Source organism: Octopus bimaculoides, chromosome 2, assembly GCF_001194135.2.
Source record: "Octopus bimaculoides isolate UCB-OBI-ISO-001 chromosome 2, ASM119413v2, whole genome shotgun sequence".
NCBI classification, from domain to species: domain Eukaryota; kingdom Metazoa; phylum Mollusca; class Cephalopoda; order Octopoda; family Octopodidae; genus Octopus; species Octopus bimaculoides.
This window is the reverse complement of record NC_068982.1, coordinates 109,042,233-109,057,989: the sequence shown is the minus strand read 5'-3', so window position 1 is coordinate 109,057,989 and position 15,757 is coordinate 109,042,233. Positions and strand designations below refer to the sequence as shown.

The 15,757-nt window shown below is 35.2% G+C and overlaps 1 protein-coding gene across 8 annotated transcripts in view; it reads right to left on the bottom strand.

Annotated features, from left to right (window-relative positions):
• The window catches only part of LOC106883769 (phospholipid-transporting ATPase ID), a 212,086-nt gene that overhangs the window by 139,067 nt on the left and 57,262 nt on the right, over positions 1 to 15,757 (bottom strand). For 4 of the 8 annotated variants that reach the window (XM_052978602.1, XM_014934894.2, XM_014934890.2 and 1 more), the window contains exon 3: positions 6,416 to 6,456. The exons of the other annotated variants lie outside the window; for them this stretch is intronic. In XM_052978602.1, the coding sequence (XP_052834562.1) occupies positions 6,416 to 6,456 (41 nt within the window). The remainder of the gene's footprint in view (positions 1 to 6,415; positions 6,457 to 15,757) is intronic. 8 annotated transcript variants of the gene reach the window in all.

The following is a 15,757-nucleotide window of genomic DNA, read 5'->3' as shown; positions in this document are numbered from 1 at the left end:
TGGACAACTGACATCTAGGACAACTGATATATAGGACAACTGATATATAGGACAACTGATATATAGGACAACTGATATATAGGACAACTCATAACAGCTATAAAGTGATAAAGATTTAATTTTGAAAGAAAAATCAAATAAGAATAAAATAACTGCACACACATGCATAAACACATACACACCGCACACATGTGCACGCATGCACACACACGCACATACACATTACACACATGCACACACCACATACCACATACACCACACAAATACACACCACACACACACAAATACACACACATACACACACACACAACTACACACTACACAAAAACACCACACACACACCACACACACAAATACACACCACACACACAAATACACACCACACACACAACAAACACACACAAATACACACCACACACACACAAATACACACCACACAAAAACACACCACACACATACACACTGCACATACACACACACAGCACATACATGCACCCATATATACACACATTCACACACACCACACACAAATACACACCACATACACACACACACATGCAAAATTTCTTTCATAATTAAATCTTTATCACTTTATACCTGGTCTGAGTTGTCCTACATATCAGCTGTCCTAGATGTCAATTGCCCAGGTAGGAGTTGTCTGATATGAGTTGTCCTGATATCAGTTGCCCTAGAACCCAATTCCACATAGCAGTCATAAAAAGAGAAAGAAAATATCATTCAAGTTTGTCACATACAATATACAAACATTACTTGATGTCAGAAAACTCAACAAGCATCAAACAGCCTCAATAGCCAGTGAGCTGAGAGACTATAGAATAGATATTACTCCATTTAAAGAGGGGGTTCTCTTAAGGCTAGATACAGCTATATTTTCTTCTGAAAACAGCTTTATTGGGAAGACCAGTCTGCTGTCTAAACTGACCAAAACATTGGTTGGCATGAGTGAGCAGCTAATATTACAATACGTTCATTTTGAAGATGGTAGGTTATGATAGTTTTCCTAACACCATAGTCTCTGATCACTTGATCGCAGTGTACTTTGAAACAAAAAATGTCTCCATCCATGTGACATGTCTTTTTGTTTCTATTGTTTTCCATTTGGTAGAATAGTTTACTTTTCTCTTTTTTTAAGAAGTAATTATTTATTGTTTAATGTAATGCATAGGGTAAAAGTTTGAACCCACTCAAAGTCTATCATTTTATATTTATGAACATTGATGTTGAATTTAAAGTACTGAGTGAAGGTTCAAATTTGTTAAAGTTAAGTATTCTGTATTGTTGTTCCATTTTCTCTATCATTTATAGTTGCACATTTCAATATATTTAACCTCATCAACAGTTGCTCATGAACTATATATACACACACACACATTAATGGTGTGGTTTGAAGGAAGGGACTGTATTCATGTCCTTCACAGGATCTCTGTGACCAGTGCAATTTATGCTGTTAACATTCCTCTTTTTGAACATATGCTGACAGTCACAGGAAAGATGCGCAAGGAAGAAATTTTAAGGGATGACATTCTAAAGAGGAAGGATTGGACATAATTTGGAGCTTGAGGGGGAAAGACACAAATGAGTGGTGGAAGGAGGAAAGACAAGTGAGTCAGAAGTGTCTGAGTGGAGGTGGCATGAGATGAGCCAGCTTTAAGGAGTAAAAACCACTGTAGTACCAACAGAAAAACCAGAGAGAGAAGGCAGCATGTTTGTGAACCAGAGAAGGCAATGTGTTGATAAATGATATCAAGACAATCAGTTGAGTGACCTTTCTTTGGGGGCAGTTCAAGATATCGGTGTACACAGAACTACTGTCTTAGATATGGGGACCTTGGCTGAGCTTTGTAATTGGTTAATAATTGTTGGAGGCTAAGGTATGTTCTGGCTCTAAAGAGGAATGACTATCTTTGTGATGTAGCCTAAGCTATATTGAAAATGTGCCAGGGATTAATCCTGTGACAGTGAAGCCTAGCTTTTGTAGCAGCTTTGATAGTTCTAATTACATGCTATTCATAGATGGTGGGCAGTGGGAGCAACAATGTTTTCTTGATATCTCTACAAGAGTATAGCGAACAGAACTACTATCATGAAAAGAGAAGTACAAAAAAAATGTCGATTCTGTACAATTGGTATGTTATTAGTGAAATGAAGTCAAAGTTATGTTCTTCAGAGGTATGTATAGATCATAAATGTACAGAAAAACTGAAATGACGTAGAGTAAAACAGAGATGCCTTCCTCCACTAAGCTCCTAAAGTACATTATACTGTTTTTCGATATTAAAACACACAACACTGCAGCAAAATAAAAGAAAACATTACAAAAATTTCAAGGTTGTCATATATCAATATTTCATGTTATTGTTAACATAACATCAATGACAGGAAAAAACCTCATCGACTCTTCAACTGAAGAGTTGACACTTTATCTGTTTGGGCACAGTAAATCCTTTGTAGGACTTCAATAATAAATACTGAGCACTTGTTATTTTATGAAGCCTTCTATGAAATGACAACACTGAGAATGACATTTTTGTTTTTTAAGTTCAATATTGCTTCACAGAAATAAAGTGTGTAACCAATGGAAACAGAAACAAATATCTCCATGACAGACTTGTAACTAGGAATATCCTGTTTCATTTATTTTATTAATTTTTTTTTTTTTGTTCCAGATTACTGAACTTCCCCTGCATCAATACTCTACACCATATCACAAGCCTACCATTTACATTCCAGTAGAATTTAGAACTCAAAATGAATAGTCCCAAAACATAAATCCTCTTGCAACAGTAGCCTTATCATGGGTTTGATGGAGCCTTGTTCTTGAAGAATGTATATTTCAACATTCTGTTAAATTGTTCACCAAGAATACCATATGATAACTAAGTCCAGATTTCAACTTGTCCTCCATGCATCTGATAAAACAATTTACTAAGAGTAAAACAATTTACTCTTATAAAGTAACAAGATATACAAATATTACAGTTAGTACAATTATTAATACAGCTGTCCCAGAGAATAGATCTCATTACAAAACCATATAAATGTAAAATAGCATCGTAAAATAGCATATAAATGTAAAATAGCAGAAAAAGCTACAATATGGGCAGAAGAACGAAAATGTATGTTAGCTATTAGTATTAAACTGTATAATAATCAAATTGTACACTGCCTTAACAATAGCCCAAGCTGAGAAAAAAAATATGCTGTACTCAAGTTTAAGTGACAACATAAACTGAAGAAAAAATACCTAAAAAAATATAAACAGATGTACAAAACATTACAAAATAACAAATGTGGAAGACAATAATTCAAACAAAAAAAATATTCAGTTGAAGTTGAAGGGTTGCCATAATGAATTAGAAATTCAAGCTAAATTGGGAGAGAACTTATAATTAAAGCTGTCACTAATATTATTTGATAATCAATGAAATGCTATATTCAGGTACAAAAAACCAAGAGACAGGCTGATGAAAGTTGACCACATGACACAAATTATGAAGACTAGAAATTATGATTTATTGTACAAGTTGTGACATTCATGCATTTCCAAAGATCATTAGCAATGCAAGTGAAGTAAAAAAATTTTGAAATTAAAATCAAAATTGGGTCACAAGCTCCGTTTACAGTAATTTTACACATTCATAAAGATATGCTATGCATTTCAATTACAGTCTAGTCAGTGTTAACATACTAACATGTTAGTACTGGTTTAACTATTCGTTTTCATGTAACAGTTGTCCTTGGGTGATTTCTCCTTAGTCATTATTTCATACAAAGGCCAGATATATAGAATCAGAAATAAATGTCTAGTGTCCCTGTATTGTTTTCTACTATACTATTATTAATATCACATATTATCTAATTAACTAACCCCCACCCCTCAGAGTGGAGGTGCAATGGCCCAGTGGTTAGGGCAGCGAACTTGCAGTCATAGGATCGCGGTTTCGATTCCCAGACCAGGCGTTGTGAGTGTTTATTGAGCGAAAACACCAAAAGCTCCACGAGGCTCCGGCAGGTGGTGGTGGCGAACCCTTCTGTACTCTTCCACCACAACTTTCTCTCACTCTTACTTCCTGTTTCTGTTGTGCCTGTAATTCAAAGGGTCAGCCTTGTCACACTGTGTCACGCTGAATATCCCCGAGAACTACGTAAGGGTACACGTGTCTGTGGAATGCTCAGCCACTTGCACGTTAATTTAACGAGCAGGCTGTTCCGTTAATCGGATCAACTGGAACCCTCGACGTCGTAAGCGACGGAGTGCCAACATGCCAACACCCCTCACAATTCTGGCCATGGCTTATGTTAGAAGCAATCATTACTATCAGCAGCAGCATTATTATTATTATTAAGGGTGACAGGCTGAAAGAATCATTAGCACACCGGACAAAATGCTTATCAACATTTCTTCAAGCTGTTTGCTCTATGTCCAAATTCTGTTGAAGTCAATTTTGCATTTCATCCCTTCAGCATTGATAAAATAAGTACCAATCAAGTACTGGGGGTCAACATAATCGACTTCCCTTCCCCTCAAAAACTGCTGGCCCTGTGCCAAAATTTTAAATAATAATAATAATAGTAGTTGTCATCATCATTATCAGTCAACTTTGTCTTTCATTCTTTTGGGGTCAATGAAATAAGTACCAGTTAAGCACTGGGGTCAATATGATTGACTATCCTCCTCCCTCAAATTTTAGGTCTTGTGCCTATAGTACCGAGAAGGATTATTATTATTATTAACACCATTTTATCATTAGACACTTTATTTAATCCCTGCTAGGGTTTTGGTGGTTAAATCAGACCCTTCTGCCAGAATATAAGACACTGCAAATGAGAAGAGTCAAACATTTAGACCAGACAATCAGCAATATCAATCAAAGATAATTAGTTTTACTAACAGCGAGACAATGGAATATAAAGTTATGGTGTTCTAAGTACATACTAGAAAATACAGAAAATGATAAAATAAACTATTCCATGACTCCTAAGCTTTTGCTTTCTAGCTTAGGAAAATGGTATTAGTTGTGAAAGGAGAATGCTATGGCTATAATTCATCAGATCTGGAGTTCAATCCCTCACACATCTTAAGCAAGTGACTTTTATTATAGTCTCAAGTCAACCCACGCCTTGTGAATGAAATTAGATAAATAGAAACTGTGAAGAGGTTAAACCCAAATTCGAAGGTACAGCCTAATCACATGCTATGATGTGATGATTTTGCCTAAGGATTACATTAAGGATAAATGTGTCTGTGTGGAATACTCAGCCACTTACAGAGTAGTTCAATGAGCAGATAGTTCACTTGAATAAACAACTGGGATGTTCATTGCAGAAAGTGACAGATGTCTATTTACTTAGCATATGTGGATACGTGTGTGTGTGTGTGTGTGTGTGTGTGTGTGTGTGTGTACGTACCCCACGCACATTCACATAGTATGTTAATAAAGTTAAATATGGAGCAATGGAGAATAAAATGAAATTAGAAATGAGTCAACTTTAAACATTTATAATTAAGGACATAGAAAGTTTTTTAAAAAAGTAAAAAAATAACCAGTCTGAGGAATCAAATGGTGGTCTCTTTCAGCTAAAATTAGTAAATAAAATCACTTTCTTGAAAAATAAAGCTAAACTCAGTTTTCTCTGGGATAAAAGGTCAAATATAGCAGGTCACTCAAGTACAATTATTCAAATGAATAACTAAAATATTACAATTCATATCCACCAAGGCTATAAAAACCTATTCATATTTGCTAACTTTGATGATACAAGAGATTAACAAACTTCATAAAGTAATTGTTAAACCAGTCAGTAAATTCAAGTCATAAAAATCATTTTCCAAATGAAAGACTGAAGTTGGATCTCCCTCAGGCAAAATGTTATGCACATCATGTCATCCAAGAGGAATCATTCAACTGAATAATATAAGACAAGCAATTGTAAATTGTAAAGCTGTTGATGAAAACATTGCTATTTTCTAAACACACTATACATATAAATGGACTTAAATTCATGCAAGCATTCTTGCATGCCGGTCCATGTCCTTTATGCATAGTCTGACAGAATTGCAAGAAAACTAGTCACAATACTCAATTAGATTTCTTGAAACAAAGTACAAACACTAGAGATACAAAAAGAAGAAGTGGTTAGGAGAAAGAAAGCATTACAAAGAGTAAGTCAGTGAAAAGGAGAAAGAATATATGTAAGACTTAAAGAAAGTGGGTAAGTGAGAAAATGAGAGGGAAAAAAATGAAAGAGTGACTTTCATATATTTAACCCTAAATTTCTATATGCACCATCAAAAAGAAAAATTCCTGCAGCAGACTAATTGAAATGTATAAAAATCTGTAAATTATTTAAAGCAAGTATATTACAGCAAGCTGAATACATCCGAAGATGTTACCTTGTTTTACCATTTTTCACCCTGACATATGAACATTTTGCCTAAAAAGTTTAAGAAATATGACATATTTTAGTGACCATGAATAAATCAGACAAAAATTATTACCTGTGTTAAGTAACAAATTTTAGTAATGCTTTAGAGTAAATGTTGACAATAATCGTAACTGAAACAAGAAAAACTACATGACTGGTGAGCAATTAATTACTATATTAGAATTTAACATTTTTAAAATTATTAACAAAACTCAAGATATATAAATAAAGTGATTAATAATATAGTTAGCTGTTTGTTTTTTCTGGATTCTGTTTTTGTAAGAAGCTTAAACGGTTTTTTTTTTCAAATTAAAAAAGAAACTTTTAACTAACCATTAAATAAATTTCTTGATATGAAAAATAATTGAAAATGCCTTGACATAACATTATCAATTACTTCATAAGTAAATATAGTAACTTATACAATGAATAAGCATCTTTCCTGTGCCTACTTAGCCATGTCAAAATAGCTCAGCATGCTCGCAGTTGGTAAAAGCTTTGGTTTTCTAAAACCACAGAAGTGGAATATATCTCAATCATTTGAAAATGTGCACATACAGAACATATTCAACATTTCATTATCTTTTAAAATCATGCAAAGTACATTGATTCAGTATTGTGCTTAGATCCTTGACTAATGGTAAAATTGGTAAAATTATAACAGTTGTTACACAGAGAGAGGATAAACACAGCAAACTCTAGTTTGGCAGTAATTAAAAGGATGGAAAGATGACAAAAGTATACATTTCATTATTCCTTGTTTTCAATCTAAATATCTGATATTATCAAATTTACTCAGTAACAGTAGAGGGAAGTATTAAGATATTTCTGCTGTAGTACATCTGATGGAGAGACTGTTCTACAATATAAGTTATGTGCATATATAACATCATCATCATCACTCAATCCTATTCATTGTATATCATGTCACAAGCATCTTTACTGTAAAATGACAGTTATGATATTTTTAATCATGACACTGGCACTATAAAAGTACTCAAACCAGTATTGGAGAGTTCCTTCACCTAGTAACAGTTCAAATTGTCATTAACAAAAACATGTGTATGTATGAGAGAAAAATTATATAATACACTAGAGAGCAAACAAATAAACTGCTTGCAAGAGTAAATTCTGTTAAAGGCACACAAGGATCATGTAGTGGTGTTAACTTAACATCAGTTTAAAGTTTCCACGTAAGAACTCAGAATTATACTAAGTCAGTTATATAAGTTATTAACATCAAGAAGACAGAACAATGAAGGCCTAAAAACAGGAACATTAAGGAACATTAATGTAATGTAATTAATTAATGTAATAGCAAGGAACATTAAACGTAATGGACTAAATAGAACATATGGAAATCCATATAAAAATAATAGAATTTTAGCAGTCATAATTTTATAAACATAATTTAAATTAACAGTTGTTCCCACACACACAACTATATTTATACCTTGTTCATTCACCTACAGAATAATAACCATGAAATCTGTGACGCTATGACTTACACATGCACTAGATTTAATGAAGGAGATGAGCAACATCAGCTTTACTCTTTTTACCAGATCTGCCAGGCAATACAAGATCACAACAGTTGGGGGTATGCCAGGATGCAATAATTGAAAAGGATCATTATTTTTCTCATCTGCTTGGTGCAAGAGTCAGTTTTCCCATGCAAGAGTAGACACAACCTAACTAATCAAGGGTTTCATAGCTGTTGACTACTTCCACCTGGTTTAGTCTGCTTGTCAAAACATTTGCCAAGGAGTGGTTGCTACACATGCCACAGTGCCATGGAGTTGCTGGTGACAGTGTATGTCACTGTGTTTATGTCTGCCCACCCCCCATCACTTGACAACTAGTACTGGCTCATTTTCATTATTGTAACCATGCAGTTTGACAACAGAAACTAACAGAATAAATACCAGACTTTAAAAAAATAAGTACTGAGGACAATTTACTTGACAAAACATGTCCCAGCATGGCTGCAGTCCAATGATTGAAACAAGTACAAGAAAGAATATATATATATATATATATATATATAGTGTGTGTGTGTGTGTGTGTGTGTGTGTGTGTGTGTGTGTGTGCACAATGGCCCAGTGGTTAGGGCAGTGGACTCACGATCGTAGGATCGTGGTTTCGATTCCCAGACCGGGTGTTGTGAGTGTTTCTTGAGCAAAAACACCTAAAGCTCCATGAGGCTCCAGCAGGGGGTGGTGGCGAACCCTGCTGTACTCTTTCACCACAACTTTTTCTCACTCATTCTTCCTGTTTTTGTTGTACCTGTATTCCAAAGGGCCACCCTTGTCACACTCTGTGTCACGCTGAATCTCCCCGAAAACTACATTAAGGGTACATGTGTCTGTGGAGTGCTCAGCCACTTGTATGCTAATTTCATGTGCAGGCTGTTCCATTGGTCGGATCAACTGGAACCTTCATTGTCGTAACCGACGGAGTGTCACCGTATTGTGTGTGTGTGTGTGTGTGTATGCATATGTGTATATATATATATAAGTGTGTGTGTGTGTGTATGCATATGTGTGTATATATATATAAGTGTGTGTGTATACATATAAATCTATATGTCTATATGTGTGTGTGTGTGTATACATATAAATCTATATGTCTATATGTGTGTGTGTGTGTATATACATTTGTATGTATGTATGTATATCTATATGTGTGCATATGTAAATATATGTGTGAGAGAGACAGAATATTACTATCCCTTATTAACATCATTGTTTAATGTCTACTGTCCATGCTGGGTGGGTTACCATAAGCCAGAATCAATACATATTCAGAGAAGTTGCTCATCAAGACAATTTGGGGGCCCACATCTTATTCACTTTCCATTTTTAGCTGGTTTCTAGAGCTTCCTAACACAACCACTTTACAAAGTGTAGTGGATGCTTTTGTTGTGACATATCCTCAACATGTGTACCGGGTGTATTTTTCATGGTACCAGCCTAGAAAAGTAACTATGTCCTCAACATAACTAAGAGGAAGACCCTCATTAACCCTTTGCCTGCCCAAAACACCAAAACATTGTTATAAGTTTATCCTAAACATCCATCCTTGTTTTCAAGACTTTTAGTCAGCCTTTATTTCATACATTTTGAGTAACATAAAGCTTTCCTTCCCAATGTCCCAAGATACTCTAGTGGTTGAAAAAATGGGGAATGTACATCATATATGATACATAGACACTAGGGAAATATACCCTATGCATCACATGTAAAACACAGGACAAGCAAAAGATTAAAGTGACTTTGAGCAGGGGTTTAAGAAATAAAAAAGAGAAAGTAAAAAAATCAGTTGTATTCTATCAGAGATTCAAAGACAATTTAGTTCAAAGACATTAATTAAATGTTGAAAAAAGAATTTTTTTTTTAAATAAGCAGTAAGGTCTGCAAAACAAGAATGTTAAATGTTGATTTAAATTCAATTGAGTATAAATTTAATTATGAAAAGCCTTGATAATAATTTTTGTTAAAAATTCATATTACAACAGATTTGATTATTACTGAATATTTTTTTTGTGAAAATATATGAATACATTCAGTTTATTTCAATTACTTATTGCTGTTGTTGTTTTTTAAATTAACTTGAGGAGGGGAGTAAAGCAAATTATATATGATAAATAGTTATGAAAATGTAGAAAAGTCATAAAGAAACTTTAATAATACAATTCAATTATGTGGCAATACAATAGTTTGCAATAGTGCTGTTTCATCTGAAGTCATTGACCTTGTGAGTGAGGGAGAGAAGAAAGAGGAGAGAGGGGAGAACAGGAAAGGGGAGGGAAAAGAAAGCAGAATAAGGAGAGAAATAGAAAGTGGAATAAGGCAGAGCAAGAGAAAATAACTGATCAAGAAAGAGGTGGAGTAAAGAAGAAAGGGAAGGGGAGAGAGATAGAGAGAGAGAGCAAATGAACAGAGAGAAAGCAAAAGAATACAAAGGAGAAAAATAAATGAGAGACAGAAATAATGTCAGAGAGGGAGAGAGAGGGGGGAGAGAGCATAAAGAGAAAGAGACGTAAAAAAAAAGACAAGGAAAGTAAAATATAGTTGAGTTATCTTTCACATCATATTGGATGACAATAAAATAAAATATACCATGGAATAAAAAGTATGGGAAATGTGAGTATCAAATGGAGAGAAGAGATTCTTCTCAATGCTTTTTGTTACATGACAGATTTCCTATACAGGTTTATCATCATCAAATGTGGCTTGTAGTTTTATAATGAGCAACAAAAACACTAGTTGAGGTTTTGTGCTATATTAAGAACAATACCATAACTCTACAAGGGAATGATTTGTAGTTCTTGCATTTACTTTGGTTAGTTGGTAGGTTGGTTGGTTGAGTTTGTTTCCTCTTTAACTGGTTCTGTCTGTTGGATTATGATCAAGTAGGGGGGGGGGGATAAAGTCAATTATATTCAACCTAGTACTTATTTCATCAACCTTTCAAAGCAAAGTTGACCTGGGAAGGATTGGAAATCATATCATTGAAGAATGCAACACCAAATACCACAAGATAGTTTGTTTGATGATCTACCAATTTTACCTTCCATCTGCCATGTTAAAATGTTTTTTTTTTCTTTTTAAACTTTGATATTTCCTAGTGATGAGGGTTGGTGCAGACTGTAATGGGCTAGCTTTTAAGATATTCTGATTCTCTCGCTCTCTCTCTCTCTCTCACACACACACACACACACACACACACAATACAGGGTAGAGCTTATTACCTTCCATTTTTTCTGTGAATAAAGTTGTAAGAATGGAAGGGGTCAATAAAAATACAAGTAATATACTACACTGAATGTATAGAACAGCGCTGATCAACTTAATAAGCAGACAGAACTAAATTACTTTGAATGAAAAATATTGCAAACCACAATAAATTTCCAAAATAAATAATTGCAATATTTCTATTTTTTAATTAAGAGTCATGAGCTAGCAAGTGTTCCACCAACCTGAGTAAGAACTCGCTTGGACCATGACAACTTGTTTAACAAATGCCAGCATGGAAAGCATAAAACAATGATGATGATGATAATGATGATGATGATAAATTGTGAACTGAGGATGTTATGAAACATCCCTTTCTTTTCCCAATTTTTGATGTGTTATCCTAAATTTTCTCAAACATTGTTTCTAAATTCAGTCAAGCCTATACAGGTTATTGCAATTGGACACATACAGCCATCAAGTTGCAACTTACTCAGGCTTACTGTAGACAATAATAATTTCTATTACAAATATAATTACACTGCAACTCTAATCCTACAAGAGGGTGCTGAAAAGTTCCTGGCTTTAGGTAAAAGAAAATACAGGGGAATCAGCTAATTATGATTTTATTCAACTTATTCTCCTCTCAGATTCACTCACTTATTGCAGCGGTCCTTCAGTTTTTCTAAGCCCTGTAAAGGACACCTTTAAAGCCAGGGACTTTTCAGGATCCCCACATACATCAATACCAAGAAACTTGGTTCCAAACAAAGAGACTAAAAGTTGCATTTACCAAATCCACCATTTCCATTCTTCTTAACAGCAACACAAAAGAGTGTACTAGGTGTATTATATGAACGTACCAGCACTGGCAAGGTTGTTTTAACCCTGACAAGACAAAAGAGTTCCACCTACAAACAATACAATAAATCTATTGTCCCTCTCATCATCAAAGATTTTCTTTAATCTCTACTTTTCTATGCTTGCATGGACAAGATAGAATTCATTAAGACAGATTTTCTACGGTTGAATGCCCTTCCTATCACCTACTTTCACCTGAGTTCAAGCACGATAATAATCTCCTACTCTATACAGTAACTAAGAGTACAGACATAGTTACAAGCCTTATGTTTAAAAAGATCATTTAACACATCAAAAATCCTAGACATGCTTTCACGGCTGACTGCAAGCATAAAACACCACCTGTATTCAATAGCAAGAATGTCATTCTGTTTACAGTTAATGAACAACGTAAGACAAGGAGAGAATACAAAATCACCCACACAAACACATGCAAGTACACAGACCCTCTCTCTCTCCCACACGCGCACACACACACACGTTTCATTAATTTAGGTTTTCTAGTTTCAGTGACAAGGTATTAGTTGACCTATGACCTGCTTATAGATTCATCTTCAATTGAGAAATGGTAACAGGAAGAATTTCAGAGCTAGAGATTCTCTTGTTAAAAGAACAGAAATGTAGATTGCAATTTGGCAGGAGAGAAAGCTTGCATGTCATGCAGTGCATATACAGGATTTTGGGAAAAGGATATATTCATAACTTATTAACAATATGTGGAGGTACAATGGCCCAGTGGTTAGGGCAGCAGACTCGTGGTCATAGGATCGCGGTTTCGATTCCCAGACCGGGCGTTGAGAGTGTTTATTGAGCGAAAACACCAAAAGCTCCACGAGGCTCCGGCAGGGGATGGTGGCGAACTCTGCTGTACTCTTTCACCACAACTTTCTCTCACTCTTACTTCCTGTTTCTGTTGTGCCTGTAATTCAAAGGGTCAGCCTTGTCACTCTGTGTCACGCTGAATATCCCCAAGAACTACGTTAAGGGTACACGTGTCTGTGGAGTGCTCAGCCACTTGCACGATAATTTCACGAGCAGGCTGTTCCGTTGATCAGATGAACTGGAACCCTCAACGTTGTAAGCGACAGAGTGCCAAGATTAACAATAATTTAGGTATGAAATATTTTCTAAGTCTTAAAAGTAAATACAGCCTTTGGAATCTTAAGTTAGCCATGCAAAATATGCAAACATAAAAGTGATAAGAGCAAACTCTACAATTCCCACAATGTTATATTCAATTCTCATAGTATTTTATTCCAGGACAAAATATATTAACCCTCCTGAATTCAATAAAACTTATTTACACCAGTTTATAAATTTTTCAATATAGGTGCAGACATGGCTGTGTGGTAAGAGGCTTGCTTCCCAACCACATCATTCCGGGTTCAGTCCCACTGCATGGCACCTTGGGCAAGTGTCTTCTACTATAGCTTCAGGCCGACCAAAGCTTTGTGAGTGGATATGGTAGATGGAAACTGAAAGAAGTTCATCACGTATATGTATATATACAGGGTGTGGTGAATAAATTGTCATCTAAATTACGCAAAAATGAAAATAACACTGACATATCATTTTTACATATATTTACCAAAATTAAATAAAAATATCTTGAAATACTAAAGAGTAAATTTATTGGCCCTTCCTCATCTTGTATGAGGAATACTAAATGTCTTCATGCACTAACTGCCAGATAAGAAACTCAGATACTCCCATGTCCCTGGCAATGGACGTGACTGACTTGGAGGGATCATTGTCAATCATGGCCTGGATCTCACCAACAAATTCAGTTCTTTTATTATCAGAACAATCAGAGTGAGTTTTCCAAGCTGCCGTACCTTCGTAATTACCATTAAACTCATCCAACTCTTTCTAAATCCTCTGCACTGTCCTCAGATTGACACCCAAACACTCTGAAATGTTCATATTGGAGCTTCCAGCACGAATGCCAAGCAATACAGCATGTCGTTTCCAAATTTCTGTTTGATAAGAGGAGGACTGAGGACTTGATGAGGATGCTGGGGCTGGAGGAATCTGTGGAACGGCTGGCAAGGGCGAATGGAGTGTTGTGGTATGGGCATGTGTTGAGAAGGGATGAGGAGCATGTTCTGAAGAGAGTGCTAGAATTTGAAGTAAATGAACAACAGAAGCAAGGTAGACCAAGGAAAATGTGGAGGGGATAGATGGAGGAGATTGGGGGTGGGGGTGGCTTGAGAAGGGAGGACGCCCAAAACCGGGCGAGATGGCAAGAGTGTTTGAGGGCAGTTGCTATGGCACTGAGGTAGATCTGGCCACCCCATTAATGGGGATAAAACCCAGATTCAAAATGATGGACGATGATGATGATGCCAGAATAAATTGCATCATGGTGCTGTTTTTCTCACAGATGGTGCCCAACTGACCCTACTATACTGAGTAGTCGACAAAATTTCGACAAAATCAAAAACAGACAATGTACATGCATGAAATTAAAAATATAATATGGCAACAATTTACCCATCACACCCTGTATATCTATGTATTTGTGTCTGTATTCGTTCCCACTGCCATTGCTTGACAACCGGTGCTAATGTGTTTATGTCTCCATAACCTAGCAGTTCGGCAAAAGTGACCAATAGAATAAGTACCAAGCTTATAAAAAGTAAGTACTGGGGTCAATACATTCAACTAAAAATTCTTCAAGGCAGTGCCCCAGTATGGCCGCAGTATAATGACTGAAACAAGTAAAAGATGAAAAAAATAAAGATACAGAAACATCTAACTGAAGAAAAACACATTTAAAATAATTTATGATACTACCCCAATAATTAATCATAGTAACATATCTAAGAGTGGTGTATACTATTGTCCCATAAGAAATATCTTTCTGTGATCCTGTTCCCACTTGTTTTCCAACTCATTTCGATTACGCCCTAAAACTTGCTATGATCCTCTCAATCATTCAGTTTTATGTAGTTGTCAACTGTTTACCGTGGAAGGTTTATATGTCAATTGTGAAAAGTGGAAGGAAAATAAAGATTTTTTTTTCTCTTTTATGAGTGTACAGACTGGTTAAGTGACTTCATTCAATACCATTGCCACCTGACAGCTTTAAATCACTCCTATGACACCTGATATTCTCAAATTAGCTTACTTTTATACAACTTGCTTATAGGCCCAACACATTACATATGTATGTGTGTATGAGTATGTAAGGGAACTAACATGCACATCAATACAGTAATATTTTATATGATCTTCATATTTAAGAAGGAGTCCTAATAACTTTTTGGAGATCCTAAAGTGACACATGTGATGTATGTGTGTATGTAAGTACATATGCTAGTGTGAGTACACATACACACAACAAATATATTTATGTGAACAATCAATTCACTGCTATCTGACTCTTCTAAATTTATATTATGAAACAAGTAAACCACAGCCACCACTACCACCGCCACCACCACCTTTACCACTATTTAAAATACAAACTACACTAAAGCATGGGAGAGTAAAACAAACTAAGATGTTAATAGGAAAATGTAAACTTTTAGTAAGAATGAAATAATATATACATCAATACTTGATTATGTGTTTGTCTGTGTAAATATGTAAATATACACCTGTATACATATCAATATATTCCAAAATGTGTTTGATGTATAACAGACTAATTTGTAATAAACACCAGGTGGGTAATAAAGAAATGAAAAAACTGACAAAGACAACAGAAG